The sequence below is a fragment of the Phodopus roborovskii genome, unplaced genomic scaffold (assembly GCF_943737965.1).
Source record: "Phodopus roborovskii unplaced genomic scaffold, PHOROB, whole genome shotgun sequence".
Classification (NCBI taxonomy): domain Eukaryota; kingdom Metazoa; phylum Chordata; class Mammalia; order Rodentia; family Cricetidae; genus Phodopus; species Phodopus roborovskii.
This window is the reverse complement of record NW_026125059.1, coordinates 1,783,851-1,804,493: the sequence shown is the minus strand read 5'-3', so window position 1 is coordinate 1,804,493 and position 20,643 is coordinate 1,783,851. Positions and strand designations below refer to the sequence as shown.

The 20,643-nt window shown below is 59.8% G+C and overlaps 1 protein-coding gene across 1 annotated transcript in view; it reads right to left on the bottom strand.

The window, feature by feature from the left end:
* Nucleotides 1–17: 17 nt before the first annotated feature.
* Lama5 (laminin subunit alpha 5) overlaps nt 18–20,643 on the bottom strand; it is a 43,855-nt gene continuing 23,229 nt past the window's right edge. Inside the window, exons 18-79 of the mRNA XM_051185077.1 lie at nt 20,269–20,374; nt 20,120–20,172; nt 19,924–20,029; nt 19,443–19,542; nt 19,116–19,272; nt 18,831–18,969; nt 18,548–18,690; nt 18,365–18,471; nt 18,139–18,292; nt 17,667–17,827; nt 17,476–17,584; nt 17,077–17,174; nt 16,796–16,997; nt 16,495–16,621; nt 16,011–16,150; nt 15,507–15,622; nt 15,212–15,423; nt 14,636–14,840; nt 14,341–14,485; nt 14,053–14,193; nt 13,786–13,947; nt 13,492–13,593; nt 13,320–13,403; nt 12,334–12,564; nt 11,636–11,749; nt 11,400–11,527; nt 11,196–11,276; nt 10,886–11,100; nt 10,477–10,577; nt 10,138–10,318; nt 9,904–10,053; nt 9,231–9,382; nt 9,045–9,155; nt 8,707–8,818; nt 8,065–8,235; nt 7,762–7,958; nt 7,275–7,391; nt 6,977–7,131; nt 6,566–6,707; nt 6,326–6,428; nt 5,888–5,998; nt 5,035–5,214; nt 4,813–4,961; nt 4,559–4,735; nt 4,322–4,458; nt 4,088–4,241; nt 3,787–3,920; nt 3,549–3,708; nt 3,304–3,426; nt 3,079–3,227; nt 2,722–2,998; nt 2,476–2,606; nt 2,205–2,375; nt 1,993–2,107; nt 1,745–1,890; nt 1,472–1,667; nt 1,232–1,396; nt 996–1,149; nt 776–909; nt 609–699; nt 396–515; nt 18–300 (exon numbers count right to left, since the gene is read on the bottom strand). Coding sequence (XP_051041034.1) covers nt 71–300; nt 396–515; nt 609–699; nt 776–909; nt 996–1,149; nt 1,232–1,396; nt 1,472–1,667; nt 1,745–1,890; nt 1,993–2,107; nt 2,205–2,375; nt 2,476–2,606; nt 2,722–2,998; nt 3,079–3,227; nt 3,304–3,426; nt 3,549–3,708; nt 3,787–3,920; nt 4,088–4,241; nt 4,322–4,458; nt 4,559–4,735; nt 4,813–4,961; nt 5,035–5,214; nt 5,888–5,998; nt 6,326–6,428; nt 6,566–6,707; nt 6,977–7,131; nt 7,275–7,391; nt 7,762–7,958; nt 8,065–8,235; nt 8,707–8,818; nt 9,045–9,155; nt 9,231–9,382; nt 9,904–10,053; nt 10,138–10,318; nt 10,477–10,577; nt 10,886–11,100; nt 11,196–11,276; nt 11,400–11,527; nt 11,636–11,749; nt 12,334–12,564; nt 13,320–13,403; nt 13,492–13,593; nt 13,786–13,947; nt 14,053–14,193; nt 14,341–14,485; nt 14,636–14,840; nt 15,212–15,423; nt 15,507–15,622; nt 16,011–16,150; nt 16,495–16,621; nt 16,796–16,997; nt 17,077–17,174; nt 17,476–17,584; nt 17,667–17,827; nt 18,139–18,292; nt 18,365–18,471; nt 18,548–18,690; nt 18,831–18,969; nt 19,116–19,272; nt 19,443–19,542; nt 19,924–20,029; nt 20,120–20,172; nt 20,269–20,374 — 8,934 coding nt within the window. The 3' untranslated portion in view covers nt 18–70. The remainder of the gene's footprint in view (nt 301–395; nt 516–608; nt 700–775; nt 910–995; nt 1,150–1,231; nt 1,397–1,471; nt 1,668–1,744; nt 1,891–1,992; nt 2,108–2,204; nt 2,376–2,475; nt 2,607–2,721; nt 2,999–3,078; nt 3,228–3,303; nt 3,427–3,548; nt 3,709–3,786; nt 3,921–4,087; nt 4,242–4,321; nt 4,459–4,558; nt 4,736–4,812; nt 4,962–5,034; nt 5,215–5,887; nt 5,999–6,325; nt 6,429–6,565; nt 6,708–6,976; nt 7,132–7,274; nt 7,392–7,761; nt 7,959–8,064; nt 8,236–8,706; nt 8,819–9,044; nt 9,156–9,230; nt 9,383–9,903; nt 10,054–10,137; nt 10,319–10,476; nt 10,578–10,885; nt 11,101–11,195; nt 11,277–11,399; nt 11,528–11,635; nt 11,750–12,333; nt 12,565–13,319; nt 13,404–13,491; nt 13,594–13,785; nt 13,948–14,052; nt 14,194–14,340; nt 14,486–14,635; nt 14,841–15,211; nt 15,424–15,506; nt 15,623–16,010; nt 16,151–16,494; nt 16,622–16,795; nt 16,998–17,076; nt 17,175–17,475; nt 17,585–17,666; nt 17,828–18,138; nt 18,293–18,364; nt 18,472–18,547; nt 18,691–18,830; nt 18,970–19,115; nt 19,273–19,442; nt 19,543–19,923; nt 20,030–20,119; nt 20,173–20,268; nt 20,375–20,643) is intronic.

Here is a 20,643-nt window from a genome sequence, read left to right as displayed (position 1 = left end):
AATAACAAAGTATAAAGTCTGTTCTGCAGAGTCTTTTATGTAAAGATCACTTAGACCAGAAATGAAAAGTCTAGGCAAACACCCGCTGAAGTAGGGGGCGGGTCAGTGCCTTTCTCCACCCCAGGGGCCTGGGAAGTCCTGCAGAGTAAGCTGGGGCTAGAGTTCCAGAGGGGCAGCCGCTCATGCCCACTGCTCCCTGGACTCGTGCAGAAGCAGTTACAACGACAGGGTCCCCATTGATCACCAGCTTCCTCATGCATCCTCGATAGGCAGGGGGCTCTGGCTGAGCAGTTGTTGCCTCTGAAAATAGAGGGGCCAGAGAAGACTTCCAGAAACCTCTGCTGCCCTTTGGAGGGTGAGAGAATCCCAGTTCCCACAGGGCAGTCCATACTTACTGGGCAGGCCCCCAAGGTGCAGAGATGCTGGGGTAGCAGCCAGGGTCACTGCGGAAGGGCCTGTGGTACGGTTGCTGTGCGTGTCTACCTCCAGCCGGAGCGTGTTCTTACCCTTGGTCACTGTGGAGAAGATTTGTGTCCCCTAGCTAGCCAACCTGCAGTGTCAACTTCTACAACCCACCGCTCTATAGAAGAGGAAAAGAGTCCCCTCACCTGCCACTCGGTGCCATTGTCCATCACAAAGCTTGGGGTAGGTCACCCATGTGGAGAACTCTCCTGTCCCATCATTCGCCCGCAGCAGAACCTGAGGTGAAAGACAGTTAGGCTCTGTCCACCAGAAGCCACACACATCACTCACCCCGCAACCCAGCCCTGCTCACCTGCCCTGTCAACATCTGTAGCTGAATGTACGGGGTAGCCTGGGCCTGGCCCAGGTGGAAGATGAGGCCAGCAGCTGCCAGGGGCCGCACCTCTAGCTCCAGGCTTACATGGGGCAGCTTGGCCTTGGAGAGCTCTGTGGGGAGGAGGGGCCGTGGTAGGTGAGGCCCGGGCCCTTGCTTAGAGCCCCCATACCCATAGGACCTCCCTTGCCCCACACACCTAATGTGACAATTCCCTCACTGCCTGGGAAGAACAGGCCATCCTCCAGGGGTCCCGAGACACAGGGTGTGACCCCCACCATTCGCGTTGGAGCCCTCAGGGGCCGCTTATCCAGCTGCAAATTCTTCACACAGCCACTGAACCCTACGGACACCTGTAGGAACACGTGTGTCAGGCTGGGTCTACTGAAGGCAGACACCCAGGCCAAGGCCAGGGATGGGGAGTGATGTTCTCACAGGGAGCTTGGAGCTGTAACTGCTGGCAGGGAGACCTCCCACAAAAAGGGTGTGGGGCTGTGGGCCCTCAGCCCTGTGGACCCGAGGGCGCAGTGCCTTCTGGCTCCGGGTCTGGCTGCCGTCCACCACAAGCTGGATCTGCTGCATTCCCCAGCGCACAGACACCTGGGTGTGGGAAGTAACCCGGTCAGCACTGTCCCAACACCCTGCCACCCACACCCTTTCTCCTTAAACTCTCACCCTGTGCCACTTGTCAGCCCGTGAGTACTGGTGGCTCTGGACCTGGAGCCGGGGCCCTGAGCCTTCCGTCTGTGCAACAAAGTGTCCATGGCTCAAAAAGAGTACCAGTGAAGGACCATGACTCGACAGGGGGACAGCGGAGAGCACGAGGCCCTGGGAAGCATCACGTGGGCGGACAAGCATCGAGAGGTGGAACCTGGAAGCCAAGCATGGTGTCAGCCTGGACAGCGCAGCACCTCCAATGCCACCCAAGCCTGGCCTGGCCCACCTTACCTATCCCTGCGGGACGGGGAGATGCCCACAAACTGCAGGTAACTGGGCAGGGGACCCCCAAACTGGTATGCGTCCTGAATAGTCCTGTGGAGCCAGGGTGGTGTGCAGGCAAGGTCCTGGCCAGGTTGGCGACTGCGGCGAGATACCTAGAACACAGATCAGACCGACCGCAGTGCAGGAGCCAGAGTTTTGGTAGCCAGCCTCCCAGCTGCCCCAGGCCTGCCCATACACTGCCTTGAACACCCCACCTTCTGAGCCGTGGCCCTTGAGGTCCGGATGAGTTGAGTTGGTGTGCAGCCTATGCTGATGTTGACACCGCCCATGTTCTGCTGTAGGTCAAACACACGCTGTGGTCCCCGAAGTCTGTGGGGGCAGGGAAGGGCAGGTGGGTACCGTCAGTAACTGGGATGGGGGGGGTCAGCTGGGACCTGTTCCCTACATCAACCAGCTCCCCGCTCACCGCTTCACAAAAACATTGCTGATGCAGCCGCTGAAGTTGTGAGAGGTGCCAGACTTAGGCAGGCCCCCCAGGAGAAGTTGTGGGGGCTCCTGAGGCTGTGGTTGGAGCGTGGGGAGTGGTCCCTGGGAGGACTCTATCCGTTGTAGCTGGTCGTCCACAAACAGCTGCACCCTGGGGAGAAGGCAGGATTTCCCATCCCTGGCCAGCCTCACCCACACCCTCCCTATAGAACATACCAGCACTCTTTCCCTCTGTCCAAGGCGGGGCTTACCCTGTGTGATTGGTGTAGAAGGCAACGTAGTGGGGAGCGCCGTCGGCAAAGACCCTTTGAGTCTCTACTGCTGTTCCCAAGAACTGGAGTGTCAGATGGCCCTGCTTCAAGGACACTTGGTATGGCCCAGCCTAGGGACAGAGGCAGCAAGGTCAGCTGGCAGGGCCAGGAGTCCAGACTCATCCCTTCCAACTCCCACAGGCCCAGACCATGGCTACAGCACAAGCAAAGTTGCCAACAGCTCACCGGGGAGGTTCGATAGTACAGCAGGCTGTCCTCCTGGGTGCCACGAAAACCAAAGCCAGAGTAGACCTCGCCAGTGATGGGCACCACATCGGGGAGTGCCAGGGGCAGGAAGCCATGGCCATGGAAAGTCATGGCTCGTCCCACCAGCAGGTCAGCGGTGCAGCCAAAGCTGATACCCGTGGTGTTCAGTCGTTTGAGGTCCACATACTTGCCCAGAGCCTTGATGCCTTTGATGCAGCCACGGATAGAGCCTCCAGAGGGGAAGAGCTGCTGTAGGCTGCAGGGCACAGGTCACACACTGAGTGGCTGCTCCCGCCGGCACAGGGACCCCACACATACCCCAGGGCCCATGCTCACCTTGGGGGCAGCTGCTCAGGTGGCACCCCCCCTAGGTAGTAGGCATCAGCCATCTCCAGCATGTTGTCCTGGTCCACAGTGAACATAGTGACCCTCTCCACACGCACCAGTATACGTTTGTGGTTGCCAGCCACTAGAAACACCTGGACCTGCGGGGAATGGGCAGCAAGCTTCATGAAAGCTGAGTCCCTGCTGGGCCTCCTATCCCCAGGCCCCTCACCTTACCGCCTTGCTGTGTGCTGTCAAGGGTTGTAGGGGCTGCTGTGGGGTGGCCCTCTTCAGGCCGGAGCCAAAGTCATAAAGGAGCACAGGGATGCCTTCCTGCACTGCCACGCACAGGAACTGGCTCTGCAGGGACAAGGCAGAGCAAGGGCATCTCAGGGGCATTAGGAAGGGTCAGAGCAGGGCACATCCCGAACGGGGGGGGTGGGGGGGGGAGAAGGGGGCAGAGGGCATAGGGCCAGCCATGCCTCTCGCTTGAGGAAGAAGATGATCCCACTGTAGGACACAAGCCGCAGCTCCTGGTCAAAGCGCTTTGTGCCGGTGATCTTTTCAAAGCTGATGCGGGCAAAGCCGCTGCCATCCAGGTAGGAGCCGTCCGTGAGCCACGGGTCACCAGTGGCCTTGGAGCTGCACGTTAGAGGGTTCAGGTCAGTGAAGGGGGACTGCTAGATAAGCTAGAAATGGGAGGTGCTGGGCCTTACCTACCGAGCACACGGCTTATCCACCGCAGTGTCCACCTTGAAGATCTGCTCAAAATTATAGAGACTGAGCACTCCCTCATTCAGGGTGTCCATCTCAATGCAGCCCACGTAGCCAGGGAATCGGAGAGGCTCAGGGGGCTGTGGGTAAAGAGCATGGTCAGGGCACCTTCCTGCTTGCCTAGGGACCAAGGGGCACTCAGACTGTAGGAGAATGAACTAAAACCAGACAAGGACTTTCCCCCAGGTCAAGACAGACAGGGCTGCCAGCACGCTCTGTAACTACCCTGAGGCGGAGCTAGGCTCACCGTGAAGTTGCTGGGGTACCCTCCCACATAGAAGACAAAGTCATCAGGCTGTAGGTTGAGCAGCCCCTCCAACCCAGGGGCCACTGTGTCCCCCTTGATCTCTTGAACCGATGGCTTCTCCACGGTGACAGACATGTGACCAAACTGGAGGGTTCTAAGAGCAGAGGTGAGGGGTGAGGAACAGACAGGACACTTTGAGCCACAAGTGTGTAACCTCTCTTCAATTATCTGTACCTGTCAATGCTGATGGCTGCAAACTGCTCGCCAATGTTCTCGTCAATGCTGAGCGTGGTGTGGCCGGCCTTACCTAGCCTGTACACCCAATGCACCTTCTGATTACGCAGAGACACTCCCATGTAGTCCCCAGTGGCCTGTGGTGGAGGCCAGAACGCGCTGTCAGGATGGGCCACACATCACCCATTTCTAACTTGCCGCCCACTGTGGCCCATCCCCCCTCCTGCTGGCTGGTACCTGGCGACTGCCCATGTACAGAACAAAGCGGTCCCCAGTGTTCTCGCCCGGTGCAGGTTCGGGCACTGGGCTCTGTAGGTAGAACTTGAGGGCAGTGTATGCAGCGAGGTCAGCGAGGTCCCGTGGGGCACGCAGTTGCACTCCTGAACGCCCATTGAACTTCATAGACACCTTGACCTGGAGGGTAGCACATCAGAGTTTACTACCCATCCTCCGGGGCGCTACATACAGCCCTAAGGTGAGAAGCCACCCACCTTGTTGGCAGCACCCCGGGCTTGGGCAATGAGCTTGCGCACACGACCAATGTTGGCAGACAAGGCCAGGCTGGCATTATGCACTCCACGGTTCTCCAGACGGCTCAGTTTGGCCAGCAGCTGTGGCAGTGTCTTCTCCAGGGTGGATACTGCAGGAAAGGTGGGCTGAGAACCCTGTCTTCGGTACCTCAGGCCCCAGGAGGACGAGACCCGCCAACTCACCTGAAGTGCTTGCATCACGTTCCGCCTGGCCCACGTCCTGCCCTCGCAAGCCCCCTAGCTGGCTCTGCCATCGGTCCACATTCTTTTGCATCCTCTGAAGCTGGGACTGCACACGGGCGGCCGTGTCCTGGGCTTCGGCAGCCACAGCCTTGGCGTGATCGATCTTCTTGCTGGTGTCACCTGCAGATGGAGGCCATGCCCAGCAGGGGACAACTTCATGCTCCCTGGGCCCCACCCAGGATAGCCACCCTATATGCCCACCCCATGGGTAGCATAGGCCCCCATACCTGCAGCTCAATGCATTCGAAATTCTACCCAGACACCTTTCTTGGTCCTGCAATCCTCCCAACCAAGGACCACCATCAATTCCCAAGTCTTGCCCAGCTTCTGAAGTTTGTACCCAGGTGTGCCTGGGACTTCTGGTGGCCACAGGGAAACCTAGACAACTAGGCCAGACCATGCTGTTCTCACTGAGTTCTGAGCCCTCTTGGAGGGGCAGCCAGATGAACCCCACTCTGACCTCCATGGTCACGTGGTCTTTTCCTAGGAACGCCTTCCTTCTGAGCCAACAGGTTCTACTGGACATGCTCCTACATCCATCAGCACCCAGCGGCTGCTACCCGCCCTGTGTGCTCTCTCTCATTCAAGCCTTCACCGCTGCCCTGCACCCCAGTGCCTGGGGCTGCTGTGTTGGCGACCTGTGCCTCAGCTCAGAGGTACAACCCCAGAGTGTACCTTAGCATGGGAGCCTCCTCCCATGACTCACCGGCCGCCAGTGTGAATGTGTCTACTTTCACAAGGCGCTACGGGGCACAAAGGAGCAACGGGTTAAGAGCAGGGATGAGCCACATACCTGTGTCCATGGCCAGCATGGCTTGTGCCTCCCGGATCTGGCCCGCCAGCTGGTCCTTCTTGGTCCGGACGTCATGCAGCTGGGTCCCGGCAGCCTGCAGGCGGCCCTGAGCTGTGAAGGAGGCAGCCTCAGTGACAAGGAGTTCCACCCAACCCTCCCGGCCCATAGAAGGACAGAGAACAAAGACGGGGGCCTTGAATTTCATCCTTCTCTGGCTGTTGTCCATTGGCGTAACACCGAGACATACAGACAGACATTATCAGCATCCCCTACCCCCTGGAGTAGAACCAGCCAACACAAGTCACATAGGGCAGGAAATGCCCAGTGCCTATTGATTCTCACCCTGAACCACACTAGAACCATCCCAAAGCTACATGGACATCTCACAGAGGTCAGTGTACCCCCCCCCCACCACCACCCAAGGATCCAAGTACTCACCACGGCCCAGCCTCTCCTGGTGCCCAAGGATGGTCTGCACCAGGGCACTGCTGTTGGCTAACAGCTGTTGGGCTCGGGCTGCTAAGCCCCGCTGCACCACTGTCTGCAGAAGATCAAGAGCTATTTACAGGGACTGTTCACACCACTGGGGGCTGCTGCTCACACCACCGGGGGCTGCTGCTCACACAACTGGGGTTGGGGAGCAGGGCTCCTCTGAGCCACAGATGCTCAGGGTCTCACCTCCCACGTTCGGCTGGCCCGCTGCAGTGCCTGGCCTGCGGCGTCCTCAGCAGCCTGAACAGCCTGCAGGATGCTGCTGTAGGCATTGGAGGCTTCCACAGCCCTCTGAATGAAGCGGTCCTGATTGATGCCAAGGATGATCCTGCAGGAGGGAAGGAGGATCACGGGATGTGTGGATGGGGGTGCTGGGGATCACAGCTTGGCAGGCTACATCCATGTCTAACCTCTTTAGATCTGCTCTTTTCTACCAAAATTTGGGCCCAACACTTCCCAAGAGGCTACAGAAAGCCTGGGGCCTTCTGGAATAATGACTTCTCCCTCCAGGAGCTCTCCCAGACCCATCACCCTACTTAAAGGTCAACTGCGCCCACAGGCACCCAGGCTGCACTCTACGGGATGGATGGCCCATACCCAGACAGGTTGATCGCCAACTGATGCAGCTTCTGGGCATGGGCCTCGGCAGCCTCTACCAAGTCCACCTTGCTGCTAGCGGGGGAGAAGGCCTGCATCTTCTTCAGTAAGGGTGTCCAGGCTCCATCCAGACTGGCTGCCAGGCGCTCTAGATCCTGAGGAGGGGGATGGGCCTTTTTACCCTCTCATTTGGGATCCCAGGACCAGATGCTGCTCTGCATGCAAGTGAGTCCTGGACACTCTAAGCTGGCAGCGAACACCTTGGAGGAGCTGTGGAGGAATGGTGGGCTGTGCTCACCTCCTTAGCCTTGTCCACGCCCTGTAGAAGCTCAGAAACATGGCCCAAGGTGAGGCTGGCAGCCTGAAGAGCAGCCTTTAGGGTGGCATAGTCCCGGAGCAGCTCCTGCTTCCATAACTTGGGGCAAAAATTTCGGAGAGGGGGAATAAAAGATGTAATGGGGCCCTGAGCATCATTGGGTAGGAAAGAGGGGGAGGGGAGGACCATGAGGAGGAGGGAGAGGGCCGTGGGGAGGAGGGAGAGGGCCGTGGGGAGGAGGGAGAGGGCAGAGGGGAGGAGGGAGAGGGCAGAGGGGAAGGAGATAGGGCAGAGCAGGGAGAGGACAGGATGGAGGACAGGGTTGGGGGAAATGGGGGAAGAACAAAGCAGAGGAGAGGAGATTGGGAAGAGTTGACAGAAAGCCAGGACATGGGGAAGAGAGGCCTGGGGAGGAGGTGGCGGGAGTGGGTGGGGGCAGGAACGGCGGGCAAGAAGCAGGTGAACCCACCAAGGCCTCAGTAAGCCGCTCCTGGTTACGGCTGTTGAGCTCATCGGCCTCACGGGTAGTATTGACCGCGCGGTTCAGGGCCTCACGGAGGTCCATGAGGCCAGCCTCATACTGGGCCAGCTGGTCCCGAATGTGTGTGGCCAATGACTGGTTCTCCTCCCAGAAGTTGGTCAGCTGCCCCTGCACACCAGCCATCACTGGCCAACACCGAAGTAGGAAGGGTGGTCACTCTGGTCTCTGCCCAGTGCCCATCTAGTGTGACACCCCGAGCAGCCCCGCCTAACGTCAACTGGCCCCACTCACGCCTCTGGGCTTCTGCCAGTTCAGCCTCTGCCACTTCCCGCTGGGCCCCCAGGTCACGAGTCCGCATATCCCAGAGTAGCTGCTCCACTTCAGCCAGTGCCCAGCGCAGCTGCTCTCCAGACGGTGCAGGGGTACCGTCTGGAGACATTTGGCCCATGCGAGATGCCAGCTCTACAGAGAGAAGATCGTCACGGCCCGCGGGTGGCCTCTACTGATCTAATTCCAAGCCTGAGACCCGTCTGGGGTATTTCAGCACATAGCCCGACAGCACGTTGGTGGCTTTTAGACGATACCCTCCCTCTCCGCCTTTATCTCCTATGCCTGCCCCTCCTGTACGCCTGACGTGCTGGTCCAGCCCTCTCCCTGGCCTTTCCTAAGCAGGAAGTTCAGTTTTTCTCCAATCCTTTGTCTGTGCCAGATCCTATCGTAAGCTTGGGAGCCCCAATTTCTTCTCAGTTGCTGGACTGTTTGCCACTAAGGAACTCTGCAAGTATTCCCTAGGGGAGCTGGGTGAGGGTCAGTCCAATGCTAAAGGAACCAACACACCCTGGCCAACTAGCCACTTGCCCGCTCAAGGGGAGACTTCCAGGAGGTCCTGCACCCCACCCCAAGCAGCCCGCCCATGCCATCAGCCAGCCCTACCCCTCAGGGCACGGTCCAGAGCACGCACAGTCTCCAACAATGTCTGTGCCCGGCCCAGTGTGGCCTCCGTGTTGTCCACCAGCTGGCCTGCCCGGTCTTGGGCCCCCGTGGCCTGTGGGTACAGTTTTCTTCAGCTATGGCGTTTGTGGGCACATGGCTGGGGCATGAGTCCGGTGAAAAGGGTGGCTCTGAGGATGGGGGAATGGTTTAAAGAACTAGGGGGAGGTGGGTTTGGTGTCGAGGACTGGGGGGGGGGGGGGAGGGGCGTGTCCCAGTGACAGCTTCCTGAGGAAAGGCAAGGCACCGCAGGGCACCGGGACAGGGTTTACAGGTCTTGCCTGACTGCCCAGCTGCTCAACGTCCTGTTGAAGGTTTGCACTCTGCTGTTCTAGAGTCTGTAGCTGCTGCGTTGTCTGGTAGCGGGGTCCTAGTGGGCTCCGGAGTTTACCCTGTTAGGGGCAAGAAGTTAAGTACCACAGGGCCAGCTGCCGGAGGCAGAGAGAAGGCAGGTGGGCGTGAAATACCTGCAGGTCAGCGATGGAGGCGTTCAGACTGTGCAGCCTGGCCCAGGCTGTAGAGCTAGCATTGATGCCCCGCAGCTGCTCCCGGATGGCGGGAAGGAGGGCACCAGCTTGCTCGAGGTCATCCAGAAGCAGGACCACACAATGGTCACACACTGTAGGCAGGGGAGAGGAGACACTGAGGGTATGGGTGAGCCAGAGATTGCAGGACCAACTGAAGAATGGGTTAGCACCGTGGGGTCAGCATAGGGACAGGGTCAGGGAAGCCCAGGGACGGAGCCATGCTGGCTATGTCAAAGTCATCGGGGTAAGAGGTCAGCAAGGGCACCCATCCATCCCAGGGTCGGGAGGAAACTGGGTGGGGAGGAGGAAGCTGGGCCCAAGACTGGGTGGGGAGGAGGAAGCTGGGCCCAAGACTATGGAGCACTCTTTTGGGGAAAATCCTGGGCAGTGGGGTCTGCTGATGGCAGTGGCCAGTTTCCCAACTTACTCCTCAACTTAGGAGTAAGAGAGTGGGTACCAGGTTAGCACGGAGTTGTGATAATCCCTCAGGAAATGGAGACAGACAACTGGGGTTCCTCTGGGGTGCTGAGGTTACTTAATACAGGGAAGGAACACCAGGCAGGGTAGGAAGAGAGGATGGGCAAATATGGAGACGTGTACGGCGAGGGCGCACCTTCGCAGTGTATGCCATGGCCCCCGGGCCCGTCCGGTACGGGCACCTGGTGCTGTTGGCTGCAGGCATCACAGCGCTCCCCACTGAGCCCTGGGGGACAGGTGCAGTGGCCTGTGTGTGGGTCACAGTGGCCCCGTGGACACTGGCAGCCTGCAAGAGGGGTAGGCAGAGGTAACGACAGGTGTCCAAGGATGCCCGCCTCCCCAGCCTACTGCCCACACTCTGGTAACTCACGCTTGCAGCCCTTCTCCGGGAGCCCCCAGTAGCCAGGGGCACACTCGCGGCACTGGGGTCCTGTGGTCCCTGGCTGACAGCGACACTGACCGCTCTGAGGGTGGCACTCGGAGCCTTTGGCAGATGGCCCACAGGTACAAGGGCGACAGCCCTGGCACTGCTCAAAGCCGAAGTGTCCTTCCTGTGACACACCCTGCAGTCAACAGCCTGCCCAGCCCTGGGGACGGGCTATCTCAGGCTCCTCGGGGCCAGCCGAACCTCCTCCTCGTCTATTCCTCCATAGACCTCTCCCTCGGCGTACCTCCACAGGTCCCTCCCTGTAACCTCTCCCAGCCTTACCAAACAGCGGTCACAGCGTTGTCCAGTCACGCCTGCCTTGCACAGGCAGCGCCCACTCTGGGGATCACAGGCTTCTGTCCCGCATGGGGAACAGTCACACCCTAGAGAAAGTAGGGAGGGGGGCTATGGTAACTCTACTGGCCCCACCCCGTCTCTCCAAACCCAGCACCTTACTTCCTACGGTTTTCCCCAAGTTTTGGTCCAGGCCTCACACACAACCTCATTGGTCCTGTTTGGCTTCCTCCCTGCGGCCTTGCCCTACCCTAAAGAGGACAAGGTAAGTATAGGGTCTGGCCATGAGAAGCTGGCCACCACGGAGGCTCTGACCATGCAGGGAAAGGAGCCGGGTCACACTGGCATATAACCAACCTGTTCCTAGGGTGTATCCGAGATCCCACCCGGTGCTTACGAGTACAGTTGCCAGGCAACAAGGCATTGCCATAGAAGCCAGGGGCACAGCTTTCACAACGGGGCCCGGTGGTGTGCCGCAGGCAGCCGCGACAAGCGCCCGTCAGGGGGTCGCAGTCACTGAAGATCATGTTGGGGTCTCCGTTGCCGCTGCAGTCACAGGGCTGGCAGGAGCTGCCCAGCACCAGAGGGTTCCCAAAAAAGCCAGGCGCACAGCTGGATACGGGCGACAAGGAAAAGGGAGTCGTCAGGGTCTGGCGGCCCCACTCAGGGCACCCTCGGATCTGTACAGAGTCACCCCGCCTAATTACCGCTCACAGGAGGCCCCGGCATAGCCTGCTCTGCAGAGGCACTGGGTCCGGCCGTTTCGTAAGACGCAGCCATCCGCAAAGCTGCAAGGAAGCGAGCAGCAGCTGCACCCCCGTCTCCATCGGGGTGGGCACCGGGGCTGGGTGCCACCTACTGGGCCTACCCCAGCTGCTCAGGGACTACAGAAGGGACCAGGCGCTGCTTACTTGTTGGAAGGTACTGCCAGGGGGCAAGGGCAGCTCACACAGGGGGCTGCAGGGTCGCCGGGGTCGGTCCTCACAAAGCCGGCCCTGCAGCGTTCACAGTGCTCCCCTTCTGTATTGTGCTGGCAGCTCTGGGGCACAGTGGGAAGTCAGTGCTGAAAGCAGGCACATCCCCACCCCAGCCCCACCCACGGGCCCTGGGGTCTTCCTGGGCTGGCCAGGCTCTGCAGACTACTCACCACGCAGGTGCCCGAGCCAGGAAGGCATTGGTCCGAATGTCCGTGGCATTGACAGGGGACACACCGGCCCAGGAAGAGACCTTTGATGTCCCTGTAATAGCCAGGGGCACATTCCTGGAGGAAGGAAGGCAGGTAGGGCATTAGTGACTGGACGATGCCAGCGCCAAGGCTGGGCAGACCAGGCAGCGGCTCACACATCAGTCCCCGGGGACCTTCATGCACCAGCATGGGCTGCACGGATATCACACCGTGGATCACAGGGCCCAGGAGTTGGATGCTAGAACCCTTGGCCCTGTCTGGCTGTTGGACCTGTGGACACACTGCCAAATGTAGACGGCATCGCTCGGGAAGACGAGGCTGTGTGGCTGTCGACCAGAGCCGTCTTCTTTCTACCCACAAACATCAGCCCTTCCCCAGGTACCTCTAGACTACCCAGAGCCACAGGCAGACGGGCACCGGTGAGGGAGGGTGACAGTTGGGGGTGGGTGGGTGGGTACTGGGCTGAGCAATGGATGGGTGACAGCAGCTGTGTGTAGTGGGGGGGGGAGAGGCAGGTGATGATGGAGTAGCTGACGAACAAGGCTGGCAGGGTAGCAGAGAGGAAGACACACGTGGGCAGAGATGGGATAGAGTGAGGGCGGGTGCTGGCAGAAGTTCGCTCGGGGAAGGACCTGCGGCGCCCACCCTCACCGCTTTACCTGGCATGAGTCCCCACGGTAGTTGGCAGGGCACATACAAAATTCCACATTGCTGGCTGGAGGGCCCCTGCCGGCCTCGCCAGCTACCTCTAGCACCACTCTACGCAGGGAGACGGTGGCAGAGGTCTGTGAGAAGAGAGCACGGATCTGCAGCTGCTCCAGGCCAGCCAGCACCATCATAAGCTCTTCACGGGACACTGGGTTGTGGGTCTCCAGGTGCCGGAAGTTCCCCTGTGGGGCCAAGATAGGACCTCAGTTGGGGTAGAGCACGCAGTACAGATAGACCCTCGCCTAGAGGCCGCAGGTGCGCGGAGATCCCAGGGGTAGGGAACTCCAGCAGCCACCCATGAAGAGAATGAGCAGCCCGTACCTCACACCAGAGTCAACCCCAGGTATTTGAAGAATTTGAATATGCAAAGGAAACAGTTCAAGCTTTTAGGGAAAAAGTAAAACATAAATGGGCCCGTTCCCACATCAGGGAGACAAGTAAGACGCAAAAAATGAGCAAACATGACCACCTGATAAACTTGAAAATGTCAAGAATCCATGCAGCAAACAACATTTTAAAAAAATAAAGAGCCCCGGGGCCAGTGAGACTGCTCAGTGAGTAGTAACGGGCTGCCTGCCCTCGGCCTGACAGGCAGAGTTCAATCCCCGGGACCCGCATGGGGTGGTGAAGAGACCCACTCTTAAAAGTTGTCCCGATTCCACACCCACGCCGGAACGTGCACGCATGTGTGTACGCACACACTCCAAATAAACAAAATGTAGTAAACTGAAAAAAAGGTCAAGCTACAAACTGAAGCCCCAGGGCATCTCGTCTCATCCACTATGTTCAAGGTCTTAAAACCAGAGGTGACCACTCACTCCCGGGTGACCAGCCATTGTCTCCTACCACAGGGCTGCTCTCCATCGTGGAGAGCAGTGAGTACAGCGACTATGGCTCCTTCCTGGGCAGGACAGGGGTCCAGCCCAGCTCTGCTCACCTCTACCAGTTGTAGCTGTCCTCGGTGAATGTGGCCGGGTGGAGGGTATGACGGCTCCAGGAAGATGATGCTCATCTGGTTGCCCTGAGAGCCAGACACATGCACCAGGGTAAGGGCTGGCAACCGGGCTGGCCCACTATCCCAGCGGGACACACCTACCCCACCCAACTACCTGCAGCACCACATCCGGCCGGCTCTCATAGGGAATGAAGACATCACCACGCTGGGTCTCTGAGTGCAGCTCATAGTGAAGGGTCCCACCGTAGGATGACACCTGGAGCCGGCACAGAGGGAACGTTCCTCTTCCTTCCCACGCCCATTCCTTACGGCCCCTCATCCGGGTACCTCCCACGCTCCCTTTACAATGTAATGTAGCTCCACGGGCCCTTGGGTGTACCTCACTGGCACCCACTTCCCCCGGCACCCCAAGAATACTCCTGCCCTCAAACCAAATGCCCCTGCTCACCCGGTCACCCAGGTAGGAGGGCGGGGCCTGCCAGTACAGCTCTGGGAAACTGTCAGCTATGAGGCGCAGGTCAGCGTGGAGCAGCTCCATCTCAGGCCGATGCTGGTGAGGCACCACCTGCCGATCACTGCCCAACAGCACCCAGCCCTCCATGTCCACGAACTGTGAAGCACACACGTGGGTCACATGGAGAATTAACTCGGCCTTGCCCTGCATTCCAGGCCCCTCCAGTGGCTCCCGTCTCAGTTCCAGGCTAGGGCAGGATACCTCATGCCGGGCATGGTTAGAGCTCCCACAGCGCTCTGTCGCCCCGAAGCAGAAGCAGCGGGTACAGCCCTTGGGGTTAGCAGTGTCCAAGGAGAAGGTCCCCAAGCGACACTGGTCACATCTTGAGCCCTGTACGTTCTCCTAAGGTCAGGGGGGACAACAAAGGTCAGTTGGTTTCCAGGAAGGCCCCACCAGCCCAGGGAGACTGCTGAGGACGACGTCATGGTTGAAGCAGACGACGCAGGAAGGTGACCTAGGAAAGTGAGCTGGACACAAGCCCCTGCTCACCTTACAATGGCACTGGCCTGTGAAGGGGTCACATACGCTAGCTACAGTGCCTGCCTCATGGCAGTCACAGGGGCGACAGCTAGGGTAGCCATAGAAGCCCGGGGCACAGGTATCACAGCGACGCCCAGCTACGTTGGGTCTGCATCTGCGTATGGATAAAGGCAATGTGAGTCCTCCTCCAGCCCTGGGTCACCCGGAGCCACCTAGGACCCAGGCCCCGAGAGTATCTTCTGAGATGCAGAGGAGTTGGGTGAGGGGCAATGTTCTCCCCGACCCAAGACCCCACAAGACTCACTTGCACTGACCACTGCCCACATCACAGGTGGGGTCCGTCAGCTCCTGGACACCGGGCCCTGAGCAGTTACACTCCTCACAGCCAACCAAGGGGTGGCAACCAAAGCTCTGTGGCTGGCAGATCAGGCAGTCAGGGGGAACAGTGCGTGGTGGACAGATGCATTGGCCTGTGAGCTCGTCACACAAGCGGGTACCGCAGTCACAGGCTGTTGGGGTGGGTAACATGGTTGGCCCCTCTGTCCCCTTCGGGCCCCAGGTGCAGCCCGTAAGGATGTGGTAGGGAAAGCCAGGGACACCACCCCTAGCTCTAACCCCTTCCTCATAGCTCCACACCTCACATAGCTCCTTGCACAAGAACAATCAATGTGTCATTGTCAGGGGCTATGGCCACCTGCTGCTTCCTACAATCTCTTAGAAGGAGTGCCCAGACAGTGAGTGACAGGCTAGTCTGCTGGGTTCCAGAGTGTCCCCTTGATCACCATGCCCCCTGCCTGGGTCCTGGTGCAACCCATCCCCCAGGAAGCCCTTGGCATTCAGCACACTGGCTCTGATGTTCCTTCGAGCGCTGGTTACTCACGCCTGCAGTGAGGGAAACCCCAGTAGCCGGTGGCGCAGCGGGAGCAGTCACGGCCAATGACATGGGCCCGGCAGGGACACTGGCCTCCGAAGGTCTCACATGTGGGGCTCATGGCACCCACCTCGTGGCAACCACAAGGTAGGGCCCCGTTATTGTAGAAGAGAGACAGGGAGGTGGCAGCATCCCGGCAGAACAGAGATGAGCTGCTGGGGCTACATTGAGAAACGTTGGTGACGCTGGTTCCTGGCCTGACCCCCGAGCCCCAAGACCCATGCCCTGCCCTCACCCAGCCCACCTGATGTGGTAGCCATGGGTGGCACAGTGGCTGATGAAGTCGTAGGATTTGTCCAGGGGCTCCTCGTGGAGGTAAGTGGAACTGTAGGCATCCTCAGGGACGATAAGTATATAGTCCTAAGAAAACAATGCCTCGTCACCTTCCCGAGGCTCCAGAGAAAGGGCCTGGCTGGGGGAAGGAAACACAGCCTGCAGGCAGGAGCAGGCGATGGGGTGCCCCCCTCAGGCCGGCAAGGGCTAGGGCGTGGCTACTCAGGAAGGCAGTGTGTCATAGGCCGAGGGCAGTGAAGGGGACCATAAGCCATGGCCGCTCGTGTCCTCCTCTTTCTCCTGTTACCAAGGCTCCACCTGGTCTGGGAAGGCCCCTCCGCCCCGTGGGCTCAGTGGCCCTCTATAGCCTCACAGGGTGAACTTGTGGGAAACACCCCGGCAAACAGGTCTCTGACCGAGACCCCCAGCTACGTGATAGGCACTCTGCAAATCAGACACCAGCCCTGGGCCTCACCAGCCAGAGCCACCGGCCTTCTGGCACACGCACGGTCACGGTGAGTTCGTTGTCTGTAACATCCAGCATAGTCTGACCCTCACACAACACCAGGGTACGGCAGCCGTAACCATGAGGGCAGAAGCCGGCACTGGCGTGGCCTGGCAGGGGTCAAAACATGAAAGTCAGGCTCCAATACCGACCTTGCTAGCTGCATGGCTGCCCTGTCCTGGGTGTAGGGTACAGTTAGAGATATGAAGGGGACACAGACAGGATGTGTCACAGGCAGAGAGCCTACAGGCAGCCCTTGCAGGTCATCTATACCCATACAGGACCACCGCTTGTGACACAAATGGACAGCCCTAACTAATACAGGGAGCAGGTGCTGGGTAAGGCTTCTGAGAGAAGGTGAAGTGACGCTGCCACTCACTTAGGGCACTTGGCTGGAAAGCTGACAGCAGCCAGATCATGCTCCCCTCTCACTGAGACGCACTCGGCCACTTACCCTGCCAGACGCGGCCACCGTTGATGAGTACCTCCACAGGGAAGGTAGGGTGAACAGGCTGGTAGCTGTGCAGCAGGAAGGCATAGCGACCCAGGGTGGGTACGTGGGTGGTGAACACCACAGTGCCCTGTAGGTAAAAGTCTCCGGTGAGTGGCCGGAGCGGGTAACAGCTGATCCCTCCCGCTGCTGTCTGGAGCATCCGCCGAGCACGAGCACGGGGTTGGTGGAGGACAGGGATCCAGAGCCCCGCCTTGACCCATGCCCATCTGTGTGGAGGTTTCCATCTAACCTGACCCCTCACCTGTGGGTGGCGCAGCAAGGTGGGTTCTGCGTTCGGGTCCACGACGGTTGGGGGCCGAGGATGCGGTCCAGCTGGGGGTGCACCTGGCGTCACCTCCTGTGACTGGGTCAGAGGGAGGTCAGGAGGCAGCGGCAAGACCTGGCAGTCCTTAAGGATGATGGGCTGCGGCGGCTTCGGGAAGCGGGAGGGTAGACAGGCAGCGCTAGGAAGTAGCAGGGGTAAGTACACTCTCGCGGCCAAGGGTCCCGGCTAGCCACCCTAGCCGAGCCCAGCACCACTACCTGCTGGGGCTGAAGCTGCCATGAGTGCTCACACAAAAGACCCGGGGCTCCACGAACTCTGTGCCGAACTCCTCCACAGGTACCAGGGTGACCCTGTGCTGTGGACGGAAGGATGGTGTGTTGTTCCCAGGGGTCCACTGAGCCTGAACACAACCACTCCTGCCCTCTGCCTGGAGCCCAGACTGTGGGACACAGAACAGTTTCCAGGGCTTGCCCCCCAGCCCCCATGGTACCCCAACGGTTTACTCCGTCTCCAGCCACCCCATCTCTATCACGAGCAAACAGGGTCAGGCTACCACACCGCACGAGCTCCAGGACCCGAAGGCTCCGTCCTCTTTTCCAGATATTTAAAATATGCTAGAAGAAGAGGCTCTGGGGTGATGGCTCAAGGGGCTTTACCAGGAAGAAGTGAGCCTGCTCAGCCGTGAGCCGGATGCTGGCCTCAGAGTCCAGGGAGAAGGTGGCCAGGTGATGCTGGGTATCCCGAGCCGGACCCCGGCACAGGGAGCTGTGGGGAGGGAGGGATAGACTGTAAGTGGAAAGCCCTGGGCAGGGTCCCATCAACCCTTCCCTGTTCTAACTAAGCTCACCTGTATGGACAGGGATGGAGGTTGAGCATCCCGTGCTGGGAGGCTCTCTGAGGGGTGTGCACAGCCACGCCTACCTCCTGGTGCGAACCCTCACTGACATATTCCACCACCAGAGCATATCGGCCAGGCCGAGGCACAGCCATCTCAAGCTGGATGTCCACCTGGGGGAGGGCAGGGTGTCCAGGGGCCCAAGGTCCTCCTCCTTCCCACAGCTGCCTAAGGCTAGGTCTTGGTGCCCAGGGGATCTCCAAGGGGAAGGGGCAAATGCAGGTCATGGAGGGAGCAGAAGAGCTAAGTAAGTCCCCGTTCACACCCAGGATCCACTGGGAACAGCAGAAGCCACTCTGGGTCATGCATGCCAGCTCCATCGTCTCACAACCTTGCCTTGCAGACGCTCTGCCACTGGGATAGGCCCCTCCCTCCAGACCAAGGCCCACAGCACCCGCCCCTCCACAGACCCTCAGATACCCACATCACTGCCAACACAGGTCGCCAGTGGCGGGTGTGAAGGGCTGAGCTGCTCTGTGGGGCAGGGTCGGGGGAGGCTGTTGTCGTGGCGACACAGGGCCTCGGTTCCAGCAGCTGAAGGGAAGCCATCCAGGGGTAGGTGAGCATGGAGGATGCAGCTGGAGAACAAAGTTTGAGGTCATCGTGGGTTCACCCAGGATCCAGCCCCAACCCATCCTGTGGGACCTTACTTCTCCGTGGAGTGCAGGGCTGAGGGCCGGTAGGTGCAGGCCTCGGTAACTCGGTGCTGTAGGAGAGCTGCCTCATAGTAGGTGCTTGGCAGCAGGACCACGTAGTCCTGGGAGAGGTGGGAGGTAAGCGCCAAGGCTCTGGGGCCCAGGGCCTGCCCCCACCTGCCGTGGTCCTCGCCTCACCAAGAGTACACCTTCAGCCTCCACCAGCAGAGTCCAGGCGCCGGGGTTCAGCACAAAGGGTTCCCCAAAGCCCCTCTGGGGCACAGTGACAAAGGCAGGCTCTGTGCTGGGTGGGAAGGCCACTGGCTGGCTTTGCTCGGTGCCTGGGGTGAGAGGGCAAGAGGCCTGGGCTCAGTCCTCGGGCTACCCCGTCCCCAGGGTTAAACTTCCCCCGGGCCATGTACATCTCCCATGGGGTGGAGGGCCAGGGTGACGACGGCACGGGTGAGCAGACTCCACTCACAGTTGACACAGCCGGAAAGCCTGCCCTCCTCACGCACAGACACCCGCCCGTTCACACTCGTGGGTCCGCGGTTGACATATCGGAAGACCAGCCGGAAGAGGTCAGGAGAGGTCACGTTCAACCTGGCCACGATCCTGGGCTGCAGTGGGGTGGCAGACAACAGGGTCACTTCTCTGGCCATCGCTGACCGGGCTCCCTCGACTCTGAGGTGCTGCTGGCCTCCTTGCCAGCAGACCCATCTGGTTTGGTTCCACTTCTGTGCCAAGCCCTGGCAGCACGGCCCACCTGGACAGGTGTCATGTGTGCGTAGCCTCTCCAGCTAAAGCTCTCAAACTCCAGGGGGTTGAAGCCGAAGCGCACACCACGACCCTCGGGAGTGGCTGCCTCCTCCAGCTCCAGTCGCATGTGGTGCAGGTCTGGCAAGTAGTGGTCCTTCGCCGGCCTGCCATGCACAGGTGTCTGGGTGGGGCAGGCACTGCCCTACGCGGCCACCCAGACTTCCAAGCCATAGCTGGGCACCCTGTGGGCTCCCGACGAAAACAGACAGGGCACAACACATGCGGCCTCCCCAGCCCGAGCCCAGCCAGCTGGAGGCACTTGGGAGGTACTTACTCGCTGCAGGTGGGGCCCTGCGTGTTAGGGCGGCACCTGCAGGCACCTGTCCTTGGGTCACAGCCCTGGCCCAGGGCACCACCGACATCACACCTGCAGCCTGTGTTGGGAAAGAACAGGATCAGAGGCTGCCTAGCCCCAAGCAGTCTCAGGGGTCCCTCTCACAACCCTCCTCCTCCAGCTTAGGCCTCACAGGCAGGTCTCTACACACCCTCAGTAGAGAAGCGAACATCAGCCCTTAAGAGTCTTCTGGCTTAGCGATGTCTGCTACGAGCACAGCTCGGAGCAAATGGCCACGCGTCAGGACAGAGCTGCCTCCAGCACGGGGTTTGCCGGGGCCCAGTTGAACCTCTGATCACTCTGCTATTGCCAGAGTGAGAGCTCTGCCTGCCTGACCCATTTGCACCTCCCTGGGCTTCGGTCTTCCACTGTGCATGAGTCAGCACAGACAGTCTGGGGGCCAGTGTGTGAGAGCACTTACTACGGCAGCCGAAGTAGTCGGCATGATCCAGGCCGAAGAAGCCATCCTTGCAGGCTGCACAGGTCTGGCCACACACATGGGCCTTGCAGAAACACTGCCCATTGCCCTGGGGAGGACAGGAAGTGACACTTGGTGGAGCAGGGTCTTAATGCACTTGACCCACAGACCCCAACCCAGTACCCTGACAGTGACTCACCAACTGGCACTCAGTGACTCCACCCAGTGTGCCTCGGGGGTCACAGCTACAGCCTGGGGAGGGCAGAGCAGGAGTGAGAGCCCTGGGGGACAGGAGAGCCTGGGGGCCTACCCTTCAAGCCCTTAACCATCCCTCCCGGGCAGACTCACGCGTGCAGCCTTCAGGGTTGCTGGGGCTCAGGCCCCAGTACCCAGGTTTACAACGATCGCAGCTTGGCCCCTCCACGTGAGCCCGGCACGTACAGGGAGCCTGTGTCTGAGAGAGGGTAAAACTGTGGGTGCACGGCGGAGGTCCCCTCCAAATAGCCCTCGAGTCCTGGCAAAGGACAAAAGAAGGCCAAAGACCCTCACCTGCCCTTGCCCCGTGCTTGGCAGCCACCCAGGATGAAAATAAAGGACAAGCAGGAGAAAATGCCTGAGGTCGCATAGCAAACAAGCAGTAGGCAGGAAGCCAGGGTCTCTCTGGGCCTCAGACCTTTACCTGGGCTGGGTCCCCTGCCTAATCCTGCACCAAGGGCAATCCTA